The 24,346-nt window shown below is 38.2% G+C and overlaps 1 protein-coding gene across 1 annotated transcript in view; it reads right to left on the bottom strand.

The window, feature by feature from the left end:
* The window catches only part of LOC142349749 (uncharacterized), a 44,862-nt gene that overhangs the window by 2,741 nt on the left and 17,775 nt on the right, over positions 1–24,346 (bottom strand). Inside the window, exons 8-13 of the mRNA XM_075401496.1 lie at positions 16,494–16,683; positions 15,390–15,882; positions 14,998–15,124; positions 5,925–6,078; positions 3,071–3,261; positions 37–542 (exon numbers count right to left, since the gene is read on the bottom strand). Coding sequence (XP_075257611.1) covers positions 37–542; positions 3,071–3,261; positions 5,925–6,078; positions 14,998–15,124; positions 15,390–15,882; positions 16,494–16,683 — 1,661 coding nt within the window. The remainder of the gene's footprint in view (positions 1–36; positions 543–3,070; positions 3,262–5,924; positions 6,079–14,997; positions 15,125–15,389; positions 15,883–16,493; positions 16,684–24,346) is intronic.

The raw sequence follows: 24,346 nt of genomic DNA, 5'->3' as shown, positions 1-24,346 counted from the left end.
AGCTAATCAAAGGCAGCAACCCTGATAATGACTGACCTCAAAGGCAGGTCCGAATGTCTGGACTTCCTTCGATTACGACCATAGATTGCTTCTCTGCTCGACCCAGATATGATGAGAGAAGACCTTCTTGATGACTCAACACCACCTCTGCCGTCCAATTTATCAGAACTCTTATTGTATCTATTCTTACTACCAGAAGCAGTTGCTGTAGAAAGGCACTTTTCTTCCGTTGAATTTGAGAGGCAATCCCGACTTTTAGACTTTGCTGAATAGCTTGGTATTGACTTTTCATTCGCAACAACAACCCTTGAAGGCGTAGGACTCAAAATAGTGATAGGAACTCTTAGTAAATTTGTACTTGGCATCTGAATTGATCTGCAGCAGGACTTGCACACACTTTTGGCGCAGAATTTGCATGTGAATTTCTTTTTGAACATGTTGAATCGGGTAGTTTTGCACAGGAAACAAACGCACTCAGAGCGAACGTCTGCCAACAGGTCTTTTGCAAGGCTAAGGTTGTCTAGCTCCGCTTTTGTCAGCACCTGCAAACATTCCAAACATGAAAGGGTACAATAGACCTTATAAATTTGATATCTCACACTCAAGAACCGCCCATCACACTATGAATCTATCTATAAACTGATTCGACATAACTGAAATCACTGCTCGTTCTCCTTCTCATTGAAAAAAAAATTGGGAAAACCCGTACACAGATCTTCAAAAAACACACCGCAGATTGCCGGAAAACAGCCGCAATTGATTCCCATAACCCGATTGGGATTGAACCAACAGAAAATGAAAAAAAAGATTGTTGTACAAACAATTCTTTAGAGTGCGAACTATTTTGATGTCATTCCGCAATTACACATACTCCTGTTTCTTGATGAAGGTTTGCAGGAGCATAGTTTATACCAATAAGCATTAGAGATGGTAACTAAGACATATACGAATGAAGTTCAAGTAGCCGGCATATAAAATTGGGCTTTATGTGTTCATCCGTTTCTATTCTTGATTTCGTTTTCATGACTCCTTTTTTAGTTGCTGTTTAAAAGGGGCCTTGAGCAGAAAAAGTGAAGAATACAACTGGCCTAGGGAAGTCAAGAAGAATTAACGCAAGATGTTGAACAAGTTGTGACACACGGTAAAGCGAAACAAAGTTTTATTTGACAAAGTACAAGAAAAACAGGGCCGCTATGATAGCCGGCTATGATGAGGGTAGCTATTAATAGGACAGCGCCCCAATACAATTCAAATTCTGCGCTCAGATATAAGAGCTATTAATAAAAGAGTACCACTGGAGAAAGGATACAGGGTTTCCAAACTTCCCAAAAGTGTAATTACAGCTCCTCGGTAGTTTTGGTGAAAGGCATTCTTAGAGACTAAAAAGCCCGATTAGTACTGAACAGATACTTAATTCTGTCAAGCTTTACCATTTTATACGGCAATTAAAACAACATAGCCGGCAGATTGCCGGAAAATAGCCGCTGTTGGCGCGCTTGATGAACATCGGGATTGAAAGAGAAACATACCCGGCAGATTGCCGGAAAATAGCCGCCGTTGATTCCTATAACCACGATTGGGATTGAAAGAAGAGAAAATAATTTTAAAAAAAAAAGATTTTTTGGAGGAAAAAAAGTGCGAACTATTTTGATGTCATTTTGTAGTTGAACAAATTCCTGTTTCATAGGGAGACAATACAGGAGCCAGTATCAATATCAATAACCATTAGAGATGGTAACTAAGATTTAAAAGAACATAGTTCGAGTAACGTGCAACTAAAACTGGGCTTTATGGTTTTATCCCGTTTCTATTTCCAATTTCTTGTTGCTTTCCGTTTTTTGATACTGACTCTTTGCATTTTGAATTGCTTTGCTGCGCAACTGCTGTCTAAAAACGCTTTCAGCAGAACGAGCGAAAAGTGAAACTAGCCTAGAGAAATCAAAAAGATTTCACGCAAAATGTTGAACAGGCTGTGAACTAAGGTAAGGCCAAAAAATAGGAGCGCTATAATAGCCTGCTGAGAAGCTGAGGCGGCTATTAAAAATAAAAAAGAAGAGATAAATTGATCAAATTTCGTTCTGTTTTTTTTCAGTGCCAAAAAGTGTTCTAATTTGGCGTGCAGTTCTAAGTTGGATTCTAAAACTATACTTAATTCAGCTTCTAAACTGAAAGCTAATAAGCTTAATACCAATGTCAGCTAGCAAACACTAATGAACTTTGATAACCTAATTCTCAATGACCGGGCTTTATTGGTCTCTTTCGACTTTGATCATTTGACTTTGACAGTATTGACCACATTGCGTAATTGGATGTGTGAAATAATTTAAAATACATTCAGTTGAAACAGTGAGTGAAGTAAGTAAGAAGTCAAAGGTGAAAATCGTGACTTATATAAACCGAAAAACGTAATCAAAAGGTAAAGTGAATTTAAAAAAGGGGAGTGCCTAAAAAATAGCCGTTGAGAGGCTGACAGCAGCTATTAACAAACCGACTAAAGTTGGACGAATTGCTCTCGAACGACAGGCAGAGCAAGTTAATTCAAAGGGTACTGTAGCGTAGATAAATATTTTATGGGTGCAAAAACTTCCGACCGAGGATGGATTCGAGACCAGACCTCCGGCATAATTCAGTGCACCATTAGTCAGCCGCTCTTCTATCAGTGCCTTATTTTACAATTGATTTTGTTTTAGCAACGACTGAATTCTTAAACAAGCTCAATTTAGGTCACGAAAAATGAAGTCAAGCGTGAAGAAGTTACTCGAGAAATCAAATCACTCAAGCGAGCGAAAGAATGCTTTCGAAAAAAAATCGCAAAAACTTTGCATTAAAAAGACACGTTCGTGGGCAATTAAACAAGTTAAAGACTATCAGAGGATCTAATGGGCCTTTCTGTTCTTTCTTGCCATGCGTCAATTCTGCTGTCAGCTGCGCGCTGGCTGATATATACAGGAACTGTTTTCATGTGAGTAATTTCTGAATAGAATCAATCAATCAATAATTTAGAGGAATACAAGATACTGACTGGACGAGAGTGTGCTTGTTTTGTATGCTTTACTTGTATTTTTCTTACCTGTCTGATGTGCATCATCTCATCTACTGTGAGATTGAGGAAGTCCCTTCCATCCACTCCCTCATTGCACATCTTGCACTCTGACGTTCCACCCTCCCCGAGCCCCCCACCGACACTCCTGGCTGCCGACAACAGGGACTCCTCACTACCTCTGACCCCTCGTCTCCGACCAAATCCACTCGAACCACTTGCTAAAATTACAAAACTCGACATATATCAACGATATCTTATACACAAACGAACATTTCAAACACCTGATTCTTATTTGAACAACTCTATTTAACTGGAATTACATTTTCACATCCTACTGAAAACGGCTTATAGTTTGTTGAGCGTTTTCCAATTATTTATGTTCTACCATGACGCCCCACCGCTCAAATACGTTCTGAAAAACTCAATTAAGCCATCACTAAATTTATTTTTCATAACTGTTTTAGTCAAATTAATCTTAACGCAGAAGCTAAAATTCTGCTATATGAGCTTCGACTACTCCCAAACAAGATAAACAATAAACATGCAACTAAATTTGTAAATCAGAAGCTGATTCCTTCCCTATTACCTGATATTAAAAAGGCTTATCAAACTTCAACTTCTGGTGTTAATTTCACAAACAAATATATTTATAAACTCAACATTTCTATTACGCAGCAGCCATCAAATTAAAGCACCTCATCTAATTCAAGAATTATGGGAGCGCACAACCACAAAACCTTTTAGACAGATGAAATGGATGTCTTTGTTATCAGCTCTGGTAGACAAAACTTTTTCTATTCTTCCATTTATTGCCAAGGACTATGCAATATTTGAAAAACTAAGCAGAGGAACCAAGCAATTTAAAGCAAGTCAGCAATTTAAATGTTATTTGTATTTGTCGCACGCAAAGTAATGTACTCTTAATTTAAGTTACATAAAATTGAAGAAAAAATCTGTTTCAGGATTTCTTTGACCGCATTGTTTTAAAGTGATGAGCATTCTGCATTCACAGTTTGGTGACGGTGGTTTGGTTATAAACCTATTCCTCTCTATCAAAATTTAAATTGATAATTTTAAAGATACTAAAAGCTTAACTTCCGAATTTCTGTTTGACAAAATAAAAAAAAACGTGACAGATTTTTATTGACTAGACAGAAACTAGACTTATAATGGACTATGAATGTATTGGTAAACCCATTTAGAAAGAAATCCGAGCACAAAAAGCGAAAACAAAACATAGCCGGCAGATTGCCGGAAAAAAGACGCCGTTGACACTAGACGCATATCGGAATTGAAACAGACGAAGAGTTAAAAATTGACAGAATTTTTTCCGAAGTTTCAAAAATTGTTCTAATTCGGTGTTCAGTCTCGTTTAGGTTCTAAACCTTTACTTAATTCAGTTTCCAAATTAAAAGATTCTAAATTAAATTTTTTAAAAAAGGAGAGCGTCTAAATAATAGCAGTTGAGAGGCTGAAGGCTAAAAATCTAAGACAAATAACCTCATAAAAACCGCCAGCAAGAGAGCCAGTTTTAGTTCCAACTCCCTACTCTTGCTCTACAATAAAATTAGAGTGAAAAAATGTCACACAGCACTCAAAATTACATTCCACTTATGTTTCGGTGTGGCCAAAGTCATCAATCCAATTTGACGTAAGAAATCACCAAAAATGTGTAAACAGATCCTTAAAAAGAGCGCCCCATTTCAATTCAATTTCTTTTAAACTAAAAAACATCTTACTATAATAGCCGACTGGGAAAATAAGGATGGCTACTAAAAACTCGCTGTGATAAGTGCAAAAATGACGTCACGCCGGCAATTCGAAAATGCATAAATAAAGCATGAATGAAAAGCTGTTTTGAAGTGACCCTGACTTCATATGGTTGCGAGCATAACGCCATATGGTCATAGCAAACATCTCACGATGAAACAAAAAAAGAGAAAGCCAATAATAGCTCTCTTTATTCAACACTATCAAAGCTATAATATAAACCTTAATTATTCCAAAATGCAAAGCTTAACTTTCTGGTAATATTTGTTTCTGCAAAAAAACTAATTTCTGCTTAGTTTTACCAGCAATCAGATATACTGTCATTGTTATGCATCATAATATAACGAGCAAAAGATGATTTCACGTTTCCGAAAGAAATGGAAAAAAATCTATTTTCGTGCGTGAATTGCTTCTCATGCATGCCGTAAAGATGCACGAGTACAGGGTAAAAGATTAAAACTTCAGAAGAAAACAGACAAATACATTTTTGAGTTTTTCGTGATCCTTTCTATTCCGCATTTAGTCTTACATATACTGATTTCAATGGTGTACCTGATATGTACTCAGTGCAGAGACATGCAATTTTGTCTGACAACTGGATTTGGCCTAACAATTGGATGCCAGCTGTTATCTCAGATGGATTGAACGTGATTTTATGGTGTCTCACTTGAAAGTTTTTAACGACTTCTTAAGTGTATCTACTTAAGACTTAGAAGTGTATCTACGACTTAAGTTGTTTTCTTCTCAAGATTTTTTATCATTCAATTTATCTGACATATTATCAACAGAGAAAACAGCAAAATACCTTTTAAAGACTGCGATAAAAAATATTTTTGAGATAAAATATTTTGAAAAATGCTCGATTCTATTCAAGGATTGATTCCGTTTTATTCAGAGCCTTTGAATGATTAAATTTAAGTTTCTCTTCGCTACCGAAACCAATCACTCAAAAATAGCTTGCTAAAAAAGGCAGGATGTCAGATCGCGTAACCTAATAATAAATTTGCAGGAACTTGACATCAATCTATCATAAGTAACAGAGCACCTGGATCCTAATTTTACGTAAAGGCCATGCACTAGCGTTCGCAACAACGTTGAGCGACAAAAATACCTGAGAGCGCATTGTTTGATCCTCTGAGACCAGATGAGGATGATTTATGTCCCCCTCTGGGAAGTCCCCCTGCACTGCTGTCACGCTTCCTCTGTCTTCCATCTCTCGGACTGTACACACGCCGTCCAAGCCCACCACCTGGCGTCGGATGGGGCTAAAAATCAATTACTTATTTTTTAAATCGTTTTTGGTTACTACCCGCATTTCCACCCCTAACTACACCCCCAAATTAGCATTGCGATTCAGCGCCCATTCCAAATAAAGTGGACCATTTGGTATATTTTACCTCTGTAATTCCACAAAAGGTATCTTATTACATTTACATCCCACCAGTTAAGAGTATCCCAATTGAAAATCAGATTGGGGGTTCCACTATCGCAATTGAAAAACCGATTGTGTGGATTTTATTATTCCACCTGAAAACCCGATTGTGTGGGTTCTACTAATCCAATTGAAAACCCGATTGTGTGGATTTTGATTCACATAATTCACACACAGTGACGAGGGGCCATTAATCCGAGAGTTGCTGCGATTCCAAACTTGGATTATGACTTTTAAACTGATAACTAATGGCATGTCAATGAGTTAATAAAATAAAGTCGACCAAGATTATCTTACCAAGCCATATATTAATTGAATTCTATTTTTGTAAAAAATTATATAATGTCTTATACCGCCAAATTTCACAAACAAAGCGCAATATTATTTAAAAGCCCGGGATCTGACTCGTGATGAGTTGGCGCCTGAAAATTTGCTTGCAACCTCCCACAAGTCCCGTGAAATTTTAAAAAATAGCCGGCAAATTGCGGAAAAATAGCCGCGATAGACGCTTGTGGCCTACCATGAATTGAAACAACTAAAGAAATAAGATTGACAGATCGACCACCAGCTTTTTAATAGACCACTAGACTTTTTTTGGGTTCGATTTGGATTGTCATTTTTATGAGACACATTTTCTCTACAAGGAAAAGCCCTAATGAAGCTACTTTAAAATTAATATTCGATATTAAAACTCGAGACTCTACTACTCACGAATTAGGGCATAAGTTTGAAACTACTTAGATGCCCACTATAGACCTTTAATTAGTAAATTTTCATAAAATTTAAAGTTCCATAAGTGAGTTAGGAAGTCATTTTCTGAGTGATGTAAGTCACGCAATTGACCTAAAAGCAGAAATGACGCCACGAAAACAAATTGTAACTGCAAAGCAGTAGAAGTCACTGAAGTCATTGAAAAAGTCAATTCCAAGAAGTCAGGGTAAGACAAAACAAAAATCTGTTAGACGATTAAAAAACATTAGGAGCAAAATAATAGCCGCCTGGAATTGCTGATGCGGCTATTAATCAAAACAATTTACAGCTGGAGTCGTTTGACCTACTCGGTAGGCTCGTAAAGGCCCCTTTCATACGATATTTTACGCATCATTTCAATTTATCTCCCATTTATATTATGCGATACCCAAACACAAATTATGAGTTAATGACAACCCACCTGAGTGGAGGTTCCGCATTTTGTACTTTACGCAGGGAGATTACCGGAACAAAATTCGAAACAATCACAAATTTAAAAGTAAATTTTTTCAACTATCTTCATTTCATAATTTTTGCATAATATCCGGAACAACTTCTATTTAAACATTTTGGATTATTACTTTCGCATCGCTTTTTGGTAACAACATAGCAAAGCAGTTAACATGAAAATAGAACACCGACACCATTTTGGGAAAACAATAAAACCCATCATCAGGTTCTGCATTAGGAAAGAAGATTCCCAACTGACCAAAAGAAACCCGATAACGGTTCTATTTCTACCGCTCTAATTCAAATGCCCGAAGCTGAAGCAGTAGTTCTTACGATCTGTGAAAGTGTACTGACAAGAGAGGACGAGATCTAGGTGTATTCCTCCGCTTCACCAATCTCTGCAAGCAAATTATTGCACGTTATAACACGGACATTTCATTATAAACATAGCGGGGTCCAAAAATAACAAAAGCGTCGTTATACCATGACGTATGTCCCGTCTGTAGTTTCAGTGAACAGAACACTTGGATTTCAAAACACTTCTTTTGACATGAATAAATACCATTTTTCATTACAAAAGAACTCGTGCGTAAGTCAGCCACTATTTCTCTATATTAAACATAACCGACTAACGGGCGAATTGGGAGGTGTCTCAACCTCTAAGAACCGCCCTTCACAACATAAGTATAAGTCTCCAAAACAGTTTGAGCTGAAACAGAGCTGAAAGGCTCTAGGAGCACTTAATGCCCGCTGGGCGCTACCTGTTTATCCCGTTTTTGAGGACGAAAAGTCAAAAGCGTCAGACGAAAAATCGGTCAAGCGAAAAATCGCATTAAAAAAAGACCGACAGGACTAATATAATTGCTACAAACTTCGTTTGAGAGCAATTAAAAATAATTTTCAGAAATTGTAGATGAAGATTCTCGTGGTCTGTCCTTCTCTCATTAAGCAGTGCGTTGAGATCCCACTCATATGGCGAGGCCACACTAACTTGTTGACTACACCTCCTCCTCTTATTGGGTAGGCTATACAAGCTATCATCATTAAGGCAAAAACAAACATTAAATTGTTCACACATGTTAATTAAAACAATATCTGGTTCTCTGGGTGGAGGACATAATTGCACGATTGGAACATCTGTATCTGTGTTATTATCGGAGCATGTTTATCAAGCTACAAATTTGCAACCAGCCGACGTAAACATTCCTTTCTACATGTGCACAAATTCTTCACATACGCATCATAAATTCAAGACAATGAGCGAACATTAGATGCGTCTTACTAAACAGTTCGACTTTCAACAGCTGAACAAAATTGACGAAACCACATGAAAACCTTGAAAGAGAAACTTTCATCTCTTCAAAGCTTGATGACGTGATTCACTCAGCATTACATTCACCTCTGAAGTTTTTCTTCAATTCAAGAACTTTAAATTTTAGTTTTATTTTTGGTAGCTCTCGTGTAATTAATTAGTAAAACAATGTAAAAACTACGTGCCATTCTCAAGTCATTGACTATTAATCAAAAAGCTTGACGTAAATAAAAACAAGTTACACTTTTGAGTTTGTTCAACTTTTATGACTCAACTACGGTATCTAAACAATGATCACGCAAATTAGCACAAAACCAATAACTATGAAAAATACGTCTTTCAAGAGCCGCTCAATCTTTCAGAAGTGGAAATTTTTCGGCAAAATCTATATAAAACAGCCAAGCTGCATACTTACTTAACAACCCATTAACCACGTTCATCGAACTGTGCTCGGAATTTACAATTTTGAGAAAGTCGAGATGCGGACGCAATCTTTTATCTCAATCTAGAAAACACTTAATTTTTTAAATTGCAACTGATTGTTTGATATCTGTACAAAGGCTTCAATGTTAAACGCCTTCATTATCTGCCTTGAAAAGATGAAACAAGCGTCAGACGACAGAACAAATCATAAACCGAATAACGTCGGATGAATTGCGCTCGAAGCACCGGGGGCGCTGTCAGTTTAATTTAGTTTAGAGGTGTAGCTTAGCAATTTTTATGGGTGTAAAAAAAACGACCGCAGAGTTTTTCCCGCCCTCGACCTCTTGAATGCCAGTCTCCCATCGTAACCACGAACCCACAACGGCTTTGATACGCCATCGCTTACGCTCACAATTGCGTTAGTTATGAAAATTCATGTCGGAATGAGATCACACAAAAATTAAGAAATCACGAATGAAAAAGTTACTTGAAAGCTAAGCATTTTCTGAACAAAAAGGCCAAAAAGGTCATGCACAAATTTGCACAAAAAAGACAAGTTTGCAATAATTGCTTTAAACTTTGTTCGTGAGCAATTAGAAAACTTTGAGTAAAAGAATAGCGCAGTAAAACCTCTTGATTGATTGCGTTATCAAAATCACCAGTGAAATTTGACTTTTCATTGAATTCAAAAATCAGCCAAATGTGAAAAGATCATTCAAAAGTATGGTCGGTAAACAATCTATAAACAATTTCAAGTTGAGATGTCACCACAAAAACAGAAGTAATTAAATAAAAGACTGCCTAATTTAACGTACATATAGCCGCGATAGACCTCCTCGACCTCATTGGCAAGCAAAGAATAAGGATTAAACATAGCCGGCAGATTGCCGAAATAGCTGCGAAATAGACTTGCATGCCGTAAAATACAGATGGAAAAAGATACAGAACTGAGTTGATAGAAGTCATCGCCACCGCCTATAAAACATACAAGTTTAATTTAAAGGAGATTGTTTTTCGGTGCAAAAAATGTTTCACTGCCGCGGCTCGAACAGCCGATCTGATTACCAGCCAGTCGCCTCAAACAATCGGCTGCCGGACCATACAATCTTTATTCTTACAATAAAATTTGTTTTAGCAACAGATAACTTCTGAATAACCGCAATTTAGGTCACTGACAAAGCGTGAAATCAAGCGCGAAAAAAACCATTTAAGCAGTGACGAGAAAGAATGTTCTAGAACAAATAAAAAACGAAAATGGACCATCAGACTTTGCAGCTATAAAAATGAAGGAAAAAGATCTAAGAATAAGGCTTTGTTAAAATTAGATGTTTCAGATGAAAAGTACAAAAACTATGGATAAAGAATTAGAGCACTAATGTTTGTGGCACCAATTAGATGCGCACTATTAAGACTCAAAATATATTTTTTTTTAATTTAAACTTCACTAATAGAGCTCAGAATTCTTTTTCGAGTGAGTTAAGTCCAAAGGTTATCATCTATCACAAAATAGCCGTGCTATCGCTTCGCAGCTAATAACAAACGTTACCTTATTTCCCGGTTAAAAGCAGACATAAATGCCAGAAAACGATTGTTCATTAAAACAAAAAAAATCTATAAGAAAAAACTGAATTTCTGGATAAAAAAAGATACGCAGGTTATACCCTATTTAAAACTAGCAGAAAAAAACACAATAAAAAACTACTAAATAATTTTTGGAAAGAAGTCAATTTTTTCCCACTTCCAATCAAACATCATCATAAAGAATCCACCAATTCTGATAAGGAAACCATTTGTTGTTTTCAGAAAAGCCACAGAACCAGATGCTGAACGCAAAAAAAACAGAAAGCAATCCCATCTCGATAACATATAACCAACTAACGTCGGGCCAATTGCCCTCAAACGACCGGCAAGCGGTTGTTTGGCTTCGTCAGTAGCTAGCCAAGGTACAGTGAGGCTAGCCTTAACTTAATTGAAGGGGCGTGAGTTGAGCGCAGAGAGGGGTGCACCGGGGGCTGCGGGGGGACAGGGGGGTGTTGGCAACAGTTGGGGAGGGGCAACGGTGGAAGGGTTATTTTTGGCTGCACTGGGCCCTTACGGCCCAAACAATGCGCAGGGGTGGGGATTGGATGGGGGTGGGTTGTTTGCCAACTTCTAAGAACCGCCCTTCACACCATAAGTATAAGTTTCCCAATCAGTTTCTGTGAACCGCATACATGGAGACTAGTGAGCTGAAAGGCTCTAAGAGAACTTAATGCCCACTGGGCGCTACCTGCTTATCTCGATCTTGAGGACGAAAAGTCAAATGGGTCAGACGAAAGATCGGTCAAGCGAAAAATTGCAAAAAAAAAGACCGAGAGCACTAATATAATTGCTACAAACTTCGTTAGGGAGCAATTTTAAATCATAGCTGGCAGATTGCCAGAAAATAGCCGCAATAGCTTTGTAGATCTGGGGTCTAGAAAAACAGTAAAAAAAACGACCAAAAAATCTTCTTTTCATTGAAGGCTGATATGTTATATTTTGATTAAAAATCTGTAGAAGTTTTTGCTGCCTACATTAGCTGCACTCAAATAACCGTCATTTAGCAGGACAAGTCGTGACGTAAAATTCAAAGAATTTTCATTGACTAAACAAAAACTAGACCTAGAACGGACTATGAGCGAATTGGGAAAGACATTTTCTAAAAAAAAATCAGATCAAGAAAATTTGAAAATCAATGTCAAAAAGCCGCATGTGAACAAAAACCACTAACGAGAAAAAAATTTGGTTCAAACAGAAAACTAGGCATAAAATGAACTATGAATGGATTGGGAAAACCATTTAGAAAAAAAATCCGATTCAAAAAATAGAAAAAACAGAAAAAAAATCAAAGTGAAATTGCCGCATTTGAACAAGAAACCACTAGCGAGAAAACGAATTTTTGTTCAAACACCATTTTCTCACTCTACTTTAAAATTAGAGCGAAAAAATTTCAAGCCGCAAAACCACTCGCTTTTTTGCTCCACTTCCTGTTTTGGCGTGACCAAAATCAGTACTCCAATTTGACTTCAAAAATCATGAAAAAGGGTGAACAGATCTAATAAGGTTACCAGTAAAACAAATCAGCAAATTCACTTTAATGACATTTAAAACAATGCGCTATGGCTTCATCGGTTTCTACCACTAGATTGCGGAAAAATTGTTCGAAGAATTCAAAACTTAACTCGGTTGAAATAGCGATTTAAAGAAAATCAAGCAGCGGCTTTACGGCAAAAACACCCTAAGATCGAATTAATTTACAAAATCAGCCAAAACCTCACAATTTTGTCATCAATTGGCTCATCAAAAGTTAAAACTCAATTGGTCTTTTCTCGAAGTTTGTAAACATTCTTAAGAGAATGTTGCCATGACCAAAACACAAAGTTCAAAATGTACCAAAAATCTATCGATATATGCCCACCACTCAACTCCGTTTGGACACAGAAAGCTCAAAAATAACATTAACGCAAAAAAGAATGTAAATTATCCCAAAGAGAGGGACTAACTGTCCTCGGTGTTCCCCAGTCTATCTCACTTCTCAGGACGAGAAGTCAAAGGTCTAAGATTTTTGCCTAAGTTGCGAAGAAAAGCCAAAAAGAATAGAATGTGATAATGGAACGGTAACCAAATTTGAGGACCTCTAAAAATATGACAAGGAACACAGTGTATGTTCTGAATGATCGATTAAACTGTACCTGTTCTATTAATTATCCAAATGGTTTTGATCCTTTGGTACTAAAATTTTACCCTGCTACACGGCTATTAAAACAATCCCATTGCTATTGAGGAAACGGAACCATGGATTTTCAGGGTCTTTACTCTTCTGGAAAGCTTTGAATTAATCCGTTCAAAAAGGTGAATTAATCTGTTGAATAAAATCAATGAACAAAATTATGTCACTGAATTGTTAAAGAAAAAATCGAATATCAACTATAGATACAAATGCCAATGAAGAATAGAAAGATCTAGAAAGTCTTGTTGTTCATTTTGCTCTACAGAAATGAGAGCGCTTAATAAGCGGATGTAACGCGCAATTTTAGTATTGAGCATGAAAAAAAGACAGAACCCACAGCATTCTAATCGATAATTCAGACCAATCAGTCTGCTCACTGTAATATGACCTAAAGGCTTTAAATTTTGGAGCCTTTATAAGATTTGACTGCTAAAAATGATATTTTTATCTTTTTCTGAACCTAACCAAAACAGTTGAATGCTCCTTAAATATAGGAATAGCTCTATCTAATTGAAAGCCCGAGATAGAGTTCAGGAACGCAACTAAGTTACTGACGTCGGAAAAATTGCTCTCGAACGAATAGTGGGAGCACGAACCTATTGCAGCTTAATTCAGTCGAGAGGAGGAGGGGAGGGGTAATTGTATTCACCAGGAAGGGTTTCAAATGACGTCATTGGAGGTTATTATATACAACTAAAAACACTAAAAAAGTTTCAATAGACAAAATGTCACCAATATTTCGGCGTCAATTGAGTTCAGCTGCCTAAAATTTTGAATGGGAGAGAATTTTGCTCGCTCAAAACAAAAAAAGTTAATGGCGCAAAAGTCACATGGGTCAAATGAAAATTTTGCATGAACATAGCTGGCAGATTGCCAGAAAATAGCCGCAAAAGATTCGTAGATCGGCAGTCTAAAAAAAACAGTAAAAAAGACAGACCAAAAAAATTCGTCTTTTCATTAAAGGCTGATCTGTTATATTTTGATCAAAAATCTGTATAAGTTATTGCTGCTTCTATTAGCTGATCTCAAATAACCTTCATTTAGAGTGACACACACCCATTTGACCTTATCTCTTTGAATTAAAGTAAATAAAAGTCAGTTTCAAATTGAGGAAGTCATTTTTGAGAGTGAGCTAAGTCAAGTGTGACCAAAAATTTAATCACGCGCATGAACAAAAAAACTCGCTCCACTAAGAGCGAAAAATGACGTCACACATGCAATTCAGTTGAAATTGCATGAACGAATGAACAAAAAGTGGCTGTGACGTCATATGGTCGTAACAAAAATCATGACAATGAAATAAAAAAAAACCAAGAGAAGGCCAATAATAGCCCCAGCTATCGCTATGAGGCAATTAAAAAAGACCCGCACGTTTAATAATTGCTTCAAACTTCGTTCGAGAGCTATTAAAAATCTGAGAAGACCATATGAATGAGGTTTGGAATGAAGTAACGTTGGTTGATACGCAAAAACACCTGAACATAGCCGGCAGATTGCCGGAAAATAGCCGCCGTTGACGCGCTTGAGATAAGCCAACCAAATTTTTTTTTCAGTGTCAAAAAGTGTTCTAATTTGGCGTGCAGTTTTAGTTGGATTCTAAACCTACTCTTAATTCAGCTTCTAAACTGAAAGCTAATAAGCTTAATACCAATGTCAGCTAGCAGACACTCCAATGAACTTTGATAGCCTAATTCTCAATGACTTAATGACCGGTCTTTATCGGTTTATCCCGTCTCTTTTGATTTTGCTCTTTTGACTTTGACAGTATTCAATACATTGCGTACTTCACTGCGTGAAAGAATTTAAAATCCATTCATTTAAAACAGTGAGTGAAATGAGTCAGAAGTCAAGCGAGAAAATCTTGGCTTAAGTAACCGATGTCGTGGCTTATGTAAACGTGATCAAAAGGTAAAGCGAACTAAAATAATGAAAGCGCCTAAATAATAGCCTTTGAGAGGCTGACGGCGGCTATTAATAATTGTTACAAACTTCATTTGAGAGCAACTAAAAACAACTGTAGTAAACAGACGTAGAGCTTCTTGCAAAAGGCGCGAATTCTTTCTCACCTTGGCCCGGGCAGGAAATGCATCTCTATCTTCTGGATAGTTTCCCACACTGAGTCTGGCAGTTCTGTGGCTGTTTGCTTCATTCCCTCCTTTGTTGTTAATGCACAAATTAGTAGCCATGGAAGTACTAAAAACTAGACAATGAAAGACCAACGCCAAGTAAATGTCCAGCGAGTGCCTTCCATTTTTAACCCGAAGACTTTATGAATCTGTACAATCAGGACCGCTAAGCCGAAACATCTTTTCCGGAAGTTGACACATTGAAAATTAAAACGTGCGAATGCAACATACATACATTTTCCACCACGAGGTGGGTTTCAAAAGGGAAAGGGTTTGTTCATGACAAAAGAAAACATCCTTTTCATTAGAGCAATCAGTGAGAGGAAACAAACCTTCTGTCCATTTTATTTCTAAAGCCATCGGAGGATCCCACTCCATTATGAGACGAGAACTCTTTGACTATATCCTCAAGCGAGCTAGCTTGCGGCGTCGGCGTATTTTCTTCTCGTTCATCTTCGATCTCCGAGTCTGTTGTCAATTGCAATCCCGCATGTGAAATCTCACAAAAAGCATCAATATCATCAACAACAGTCGGAATCAGTGATTTGTCTTTGAAACACTCGGCGATGAAATTCCCAGCATCGTTTTTACCATTCGACGCGTTCCTCGTCATTTGAGATGTCAATGTTGAGTCGGATTTGGTAGATTTCTTGTGTCCCATTACAGGTGACGCAAAGTTCTGTTCGGTGAAGACAGTGTCATCTTGATCGCAACCTTCGTCTTCAGTGCAGGAGACGTCCTCGATGTCCAAATTCATGATAGATGCTGGTCGGATGAGGAGTCTGGTGCCTTCGTATCGCTTGTTGCCGTCCTTCATTATGTCAACTAAATAAAATTATACATTGAGATAAAATTTAAAGCTTCTTTTTCTCCACCGCATAAATTTTGAAACTAATCTGACACTGATTTTGATATTTTTGCTTCTCAATGACATTTTTTCTGGTATTACATCTTTAACCCCTTTATTACCCCTTTATACTGGTAGACGCAAACTGTAATAGTGAGTGCAAAACTATGAGTGCAAAAACAAGCAAATGCTTGTTCACATATGGAAATGAAAACGAAAACGTTATTCATGGGTAGCCCCAAGTAATATACATAAGAGTATACATAAGAGGACATTTTTCTGCAGTACTTGGGCACCCCACCCACCCTCTCCCCACCCTCTCTCCCAAGTATTAATGCATAACTCATAAGTATACAACGGCCCCAATGGAGTAACCTTCAAAAGCAGGCTCTAAAAATATTCTATAAAAAATTTGGACTAACTCATCTAAGACATCAATATTCCAAAGTTTCGCGTTAACTCTATCAATGGTTTGATAAATTTTCAGTTTAATAGGCGGAGGGGGTATATCGTATTCCGGGAGGCATAAAATACTGTTCACGCAAGTACAGGGCGATTCCGAAAAATTGCACTACGGTTTAATACTGACCAACTCGTCCTAGTTGCAGGCCTCTGTTGTAATTGGGCGTCTGGATGTGTTTCAGATTGGGTCTTGTTCTGATCAGATTGAGCATTGTGTCTCGGGCAGTGATAATCTCTGTTGAACTGTTGCTTTTTGAGGAACCTTTGAATGAGCTGGAACCTCCCGAAGTACTACTGCGCGAGCTTCTCCGAGTCACCTGAAACAAAGTGGACTTCGTGTTAATTGTAATGCATTCGATTCTTCGTCGAGGTGCGAAAAAATATACCGCAAAGTCTTCGGTTAGCAAAAAAAACGAACTCATAACGAAAATTGAAACACTTAACTTAGTCTCACATGATATTCCACTTAACAGTAAATTGGGAGCACAATTATTTGTTCCAAAACTCCAAATTTATATGGCGGTTAGAATCATTGTGCTAGCATGTTTTTTTGTCGAATCAATCTGGGCAGATCCATTACTTTTGCGGAGAGAAACATAACAGCTTTTATTAATACAGTTGTAAAGCTCTTGGAAATCTCAAGCAATCTTTGAATAAACTTTCGCAGAAAAACTGATCTTTTCCGTTTATCCATCCTCAATACGTTATGCGCCCCTACTTACAGCGCATGCATCATTCCATAGCAAAAGCAAAACAAAGTAAAATTATGTGGTTCATAACTACTGGGGATGGGAGTGGGGTGAGCGGAGCTTGATACTATGAATGTACGCCTGAGCAACAGTTTCGATGAATCGCATATCAGAAAGATTTGGGATCTACTCTGTCCCCCATCTCGCGCTTAGTGACAAGTAGCCTTACATAAGATTGCAATCGAGGGCATAAAAGCACTGGAAGTGCGGGCGAAATAGATTACATCCCAGACGTGTTGAAAGACGAAAAAACCCGTTTGGCAGACTAACACCTTAACCACTAGGCTATACCATTTTCCCTATCAAATTTACAATCGCTTTTATATTACCAACAGACTTAAATTCGGAATGAGCGCAACCCATAACATAGCCGGCAGATTGCCGGAAAATAGCCGCGATAGACGCTTGGGGCCTTCCATGAATTGGAAGAACTAATGAGATTAGATAGACAGATCGACCACCAGTCCTTTAATAGACCACTAGACTTTTTGGGTTAGCTTTGGACTGTCATTTTTATGAGACACATAAGCTCTATAAGGAGAAAGCCCTAATAGGGCTTTTCAAAATTAGGATCTTTTCCGTTTGTGCCCCCTCAGCTTAGTGGGCACATATTATTTGCACCCCTCAGACGAATGTGCAATACTTTTTTACATAATGACTTAATGTAATGGCACGTGCTCTGTAACTGGGGGGCGCATAACGTACTGGGGGCACAAACGGCGAAGATCTCAAAATTAATATTCGAAATCAAAAACTCAAGACTCTAATAATCAAGAATTAGGGCATATATGTTTGGCACTACTTAGATGCCCACTATAGACCTTTAACACGTAAATGTTCATAAAATTTAAAGATCCATAAGTGAGTTCAGAAGTCATTTTTTTAGTGAGGTAAGTCATTGAAAAAGTCAATTCAAAGAAGTCAGGGAAAGCTGAAACAATAATCTGTTAGACGAAGTAAAAAAACAGCAGGACAAGTTCTGACGTACAATTCAAAGAATTTTCATTGACTTAACAGAAAAACTAGACCTAAAATGGAATATGAGTGAATTGAGAAAACCATTTTTGAAGAAAAAATAAGATAAAAAAATAAGAAAAAACAAAATCAATGTCAAAATGCCGCATGTGAACAAAAAACCACTACGGAGAAACCGAATTTTTGTTCAAACACCGTTTTCTCACTCTACTTTAAAATAGGAGCGAAAAAAATTCACGCCGCAAAACCACTCGCTTTTTCGCTCCATTCAAAGAGTTAGAGAAAATACAGGCACTTTTAGAGCTGCTTAACTTCAGCTATCCAAATCTAATTTGTCCTGACAAAGATTAGTTTAATAGCACCTCACTTCAATATTGAAAATTTTTACAATTCAATGATAATCAAGTAACCTCTTAAAAAGGTAATAGCTCTAATGACAGGTCACGATAACCTCATGATCATGAGGGGTAGCTGTATGAGCATGACACACCCGCACGTTGAGAGAAAAAAATTGCATGTTTCATGAGTTTTGATATTTTCAGTTTTTGCTATGTCTTCTTCTTCAGCTAAGTGTGCTCGTTCGTCGGTAGATGAAAAGCTATCTGACGACGACACCTGCTATAATTACGGAGTTGCAGCTCAAATTTGGGAGTTGGTGGACGATTCGGGCAAGTTTCAGGAGGCGCCGCTCATCACCAAAGAGGATGTGGAGCAAGAGAGGGTGCGGCTTGGGAAGGTGCCGGCCCCAGTGATCAAGCTTGCCTAGGAAGCAGCTCAGGTTTGTTGTTCTACTTCCTCCTTGCTGTTCCTCTTTGTTGTTCTTGTTGTTGTTGGCTTGAGCACATGAAATCAAAACTTGTTATGAGAATAAAAAAACAAAACTAATTTTGTTACAGGCAGCTGCGATGGCGTTGACTGGTCGAGGGAGCTACCGACAGATGTTGGGCAGTGTAGGGGATCCTCGGCCAGACAGAGCGTTTGGGCGGACGACCATCTATGAGGGCGTGTACCCTCTTCTCTAGGAAGAAGCCCAGCATCGCTCCGCAGCTGAATGAGTTCGAGGTGTTTGGCGGGGATCGACTTCCTGATGCATCGCTCCTGGTTGCTGATGGCCCATCGTGGAGAGGTCATCATCTTGATGAGATCCCTGACTTGGTCCAGACGTTGGTTGTGCTTCATAGGGGTTTCAAGCTGTGGATCTTCTCCTCGACCAACCGCACAACGACGAAATTTTGGGTCAACCAGGAGTTTGATCTTCACTGGAAGCTTGCGTTCCTGCAGGTAATAATTGTGTGTAATTAAACCGAACAATGATTGACTAAACCCCATGAATACTAATCCACTAATCCGCTTGTTTGTCCTGTGGCGGTAGTTTACATGTTGTGCATGTTGATGGCGCAGCTGGCTTCTCCTTTTGTGTGCAGCGTCCTGGTGAGACTGTCTTCATGGAGAAGGCAATTGGTCACTGTGTCCTGACGGTAAGCTGCATTCCTCGGGAGTTCAAGGACCTCAGGACCGAGGATGTCGGCGCAGTGCTCGTATCCTCTTGGGTAGTGAGCTCCCGGACAGACAGTGACGAGCCCACCCTGCAGAAGTCTTGGTACTTCGCTCCTGGCCATCGGACATGGCCGGCGACTGCTGAGTCGAAGAAGTACAAGAAGAAAAGGAAGTCGACATTTGGTCGAAAAGGTCGCCGATGACTAGGTAAAAAACTATTTTACTGCTAAGAACCTTCTGCGGTTTTCTCTGCCATTAGATCTGTTGAAGTTTCCATTTCCATATCCACCTTGTGACTGAAAGTTTCCTCCGTTGTTGTTAGGCTGAACACCCTGGTGCATTGCTATCATTTGCTGCATCATGCCTTGCCAGTCGAAAGAAGGGTCGTTTGCTGCTGCGTGGGCGATTCCTTGATAGTTTTGTCCATATCGTCCTGTGTTCCAATTACTAGAACTCACATCTTGTGCTTGAGCTTTGTTTTCTATATTTGATAGTTTTTGATTAAGTTTTTCATTAGACTTTCAGTTCTTTTTGGCTTTTGTTAAAAGCTGAAATACTAGCAACAACTGTTTCAAACTGTGAGGTTGATATTTCATTAAAGGTTGACTCTGAATCATCCTCGGAGTACTGATCATCTAACATTAACCTTTTTGAGGCTTTTTCGCAATGTTGTTCGACGGGGGTCGCTACTGACAGAGTTAACAGATATTTTTTAAGTTTGTTTGGCATACCGTTTATAAAAGCTTCTTTAACTCTCCTAGTTCTATCATTTGCTCGTCTTCTGCAGCTAATGCAGGTAAACCACCGACGGCAGCTCGTGCTGCTATATTTGGAAAAGCTAAATTTGCCAATCTTTAACTCAGTTAGGTAGTCTTGAACTGTTTCTTTTGATTTATTAAACTTACGATTCTGAAACTGCAATTTCTAAAATTCAATGCGTTCGGGACCTACATACCTTTCACGTAAAGCTGCCAAAGCTAGATCCAAATCTTCTCTTGTAGCCTGTGCGAGTTGGTCATAGGAAGTTAAAGCGTTACCTTTCAGGTGAAGATGTAGGTACAAATGTTGATTTGCTGCATCAATTTGAGCCAAACCAATGCAACTTTTCAATTGCCGCTCAAATTGGTCAATGTTTTCAGTTTCTGCTCCAGAAAAAATTTTGCAAATTCAAAAAAGGTCGGATAGGTTGTGCCATTTTGGATGAAAATTTTCAAAAACCTCAAAATTCTATTCAGAAACACCAAATGACTCCTGTCACCATGTCACGACCGGCCCGGAAAGAAGTTTAAAACACGAAACAAGAAGTCGCGGTTCAAATGGTGCCAAAATTATTGCGCTGCGATTAGTGGTTCACCTGGGGTTTTGTAATTTTCATTTTCTACAGATGCGAAAATTGGGTTACTTTAGTGTTTCTCAACTTAAAATTAAAGAAAGGTTTTGAACTAGATGTTTGCTTTAAATCAAAGAGTCAGAGAAAATACAGGCACTATTGTAGCTGCTTAACTTCAGCTATCCAAATCTAATTTGTCCTGACAAAGATTAGTTTAATAGCACCTCATTTCAATACTTAAAAAAAAATTACAGTTCAATGATAATCAAGTAACATCTTAAAAAGGTAATAGCTCTAATGACAGGTCACTATAACCTCATGATCATGAGGCGTAGCTGCATGAGCATGACAGCTGCGAAAGAATAGACTTGCGTGCCGTATAAGAGATGCAAAAAGATACAGATCTGAATTGAAAAAAATGACGGCCCTCAAAAAGCTAGGTAAAAAATGACGGCCCTCAAAAAGCTAGGTATGTTGTGCATGTTGATGGCGCAGCTGGCTTCTCCTTTTGTGTGCAGCGTCCTGGTGAGACTGTCTTCATGGAGAAGGCAATTGGTCACTGTGTCCTGACGGTAAGCTGCATTCCTCGGGAGTTCAAGGACCTCAGGACCGAGGATGTCGGCGCAGTGCTCGTATCCTCTTGGGTAGTGAGCTCCCGGACAGACGGTGACGAGCCCACCCTGCAGAAGTCTTGGTACTTCGCTCCTGGCCATCGGACATGGCCGGCGACTGCTGAGTCGAAGAAGTACAAGAAGAAAAGGAAGTCGACATTTGGTCGAAAAGGTCGCCGATGACTAGGTAAAAAACTATTTTACTGCTAAGAACCTTCTGCGGTTTTCTCTGCCATTAGATCTGTTGAAGTTTCCATTTCCATATCCACCTTGTGACTGAAAGTTTCCTCCGTTGTTGTTAGGCTGAACACCCTGGTGCATTGCTATCATTTGCTGCATCATGCCTTGCCAGTCGAAAGAAGGGTCGTTTGCTGCTGCGTGGGCGATTCCTTGATAGTTTTGTCCATATCGTCCTGTGTTCCAATTACTAGAACTCACATCTTGTGCTTGAGCTTTGTTTTCTATATTTGATAGTTTTTGATTAAGTTTTTCATTAGACTTTCAGTTCTTTTTGGCTTTTGTTAAAAGCTGAAATACTAGCAACAACTGTTTCAAACTGTGAGGTTGATATTTCATTAAAGGTTGACTCTGAATCATCCTCGGAGTACTGATCATCTAACATTAACCTTTTTGAGGCTTTTTCGCAATGTTGTTCGACGGGGGTCGCTACTGACAGAGTTAACAGATATTTTTTAAGTTTGTTTGGCATACCGTTTATAAAAGCTTCTTTAACTCTCCTAGTTCTATCATTTGCTCGTCTTCTGCAGCTAATGCAGGTAAACCACCGACGGCAGCTCGTGCTGCTATATTTGGAAAAGCTAAATTTGCCAATCTTTAACTCAGTTAGGTAGTCTTGAACTGTTTCTTTTGATTTATTAAACTTACGATTCTGAAACTGCAATTTCTAAAATTCAATGCGTTCGGGACCTACATACCTTTCACGTAAAGCTGCCAAAGCTAGATCCAAATCTTCTCTTGTAGCCTGTGCGAGTTGGTCATAGGAAGTTAAAGCGTTACCTTTCAGGTGAAGATGTAGGTACAAATGTTGATTTGCTGCATCAATTTGAGCCAAACCAATGCAACTTTTCAATTGCCGCTCAAATTGGTCAATGTTTTCAGTTTCTGCTCCAGAAAAAATTTTGCAAATTCAAAAAAGGTCGGATAGGTTGTGCCATTTTGAATGAAAATTTTCAAAAACCTCAAAATTCTATTCAGAAACACCAAATGACTCCTGTCACCATGTCACGACCGGCCCGGAAAGAAGTTTAAAACACGAAACAAGAAGTCGCGGTTCAAATGGTGCCAAAATTATTGCGCTGCGATTAGTGGTTCACCTGGGGTTTTGTAATTTTCATTTTCTACAGATGCGAAAATTGGGTTACTTTAGTGTTTCTCAACTTAAAATTAAAGAAAGGTTTTGAACTAGATGTTTGCTTTAAATCAAAGAGTCAGAGAAAATACAGGCACTATTGTAGCTGCTTAACTTCAGCTATCCAAATCTAATTTGTCCTGACAAAGATTAGTTTAATAGCACCTCATTTCAATACTTAAAAAAAATTACAGTTCAATGATAATCAAGTAACATCTTAAAAAGGTAATAGCTCTAATGACAGGTCACTATAACCTCATGATCATGAGGCGTAGCTGCATGAGCATGACAGCTGCGAAAGAATAGACTTGCGTGCCGTATAAGAGATGCAAAAAGATACAGATCTGAATTGAAAAAAATGACGGCCCTCAAAAAGCTAGGTAAAAAATTGGGCGATAAATTAAAAAAGCTTGTTAACATTCATTCCGTAGAAGCCTTTTATTATGCACCTTTACTGCACATATTAGTTCCTTTGACCTTAAACTAATTCAAATTAAACTTAAGCTTTAAAGTGCAAAAGTCATTTTATCGAGTGAGGCAAGTCACGTATGACCAAAATCTAATCACGCAAATGATCTCAAAACCTTTGCTAGAGAGAGAATGAGAAACGACGTCACGCGCGCAAACGCCGCTGGTAGGAGGAAGAAGTCAATCAGAAAATTTGAAACAAAAACACCAAGAGCATCGAAATATAGCTCCGTCAGCTGAAAGCTTCGCAGCTATAAAAAGACGCTTCTGTTTACGAAATTCAAGGCAAATTTCGTTTGAGAGAAACTACAAATTTTGTTAAATTTCTTCATCTGGAAAATATAATTGTCATACAAGACGGATACTTTCCCAGAAAACACATCAAACGTTACCAATGCTGCCAAGATGCAAACTTTAAACTGAAATTCCTATTCAAAAAATTTTAAATTCCTTGGTTTTTCAACAGTTAGGACTTCATATAATTGACAAAACACATCTGTTCTGCCGTCAAAAGGAAATTAATTGTGATTAGTCTGAAAAGGAACAAAGAAATCGTGCAAGTTTCTGTCGATGCAAACTTGTCAACGCATACTGGCAACACAAAAAGTTGTGAAGTCATCGTCTTTAAAAAATACCTTAACATTTCTAACTCCCATTTTAAACCTTTTGATTCTTTTCGGCTCAGGCTGAAATCCTAAAATATGGTAAATACGAACCACGAGAATCCATTGACTGAAAGCCATGGAAGCGTAAATACTTGATTTTGGACTAAACAAATCGAATGTCAAAAAAACGAGAAGTCTTCTTTTTCAATATTTCGGCAAATATATTTTTGAAAAAAATAGTTTACAAAGATATGAATCCTCCTCTCAATTGACCCAAAACAAAGAAAGGATTAAATGTTGAACGGCAGCTGATGTCTAATTTTCTTAAATAACTTCTCTGGTGTTTAAAACAGCCGGCAGATTGCCGGAAAATAGC

This window comes from Convolutriloba macropyga, chromosome 11, assembly GCF_964194025.1.
Source record: "Convolutriloba macropyga chromosome 11, txConMacr16.3, whole genome shotgun sequence".
Taxonomy (NCBI): domain Eukaryota; kingdom Metazoa; phylum Xenacoelomorpha; order Acoela; family Convolutidae; genus Convolutriloba; species Convolutriloba macropyga.
This window is presented reverse-complemented; position numbering and strand designations above follow the sequence as displayed.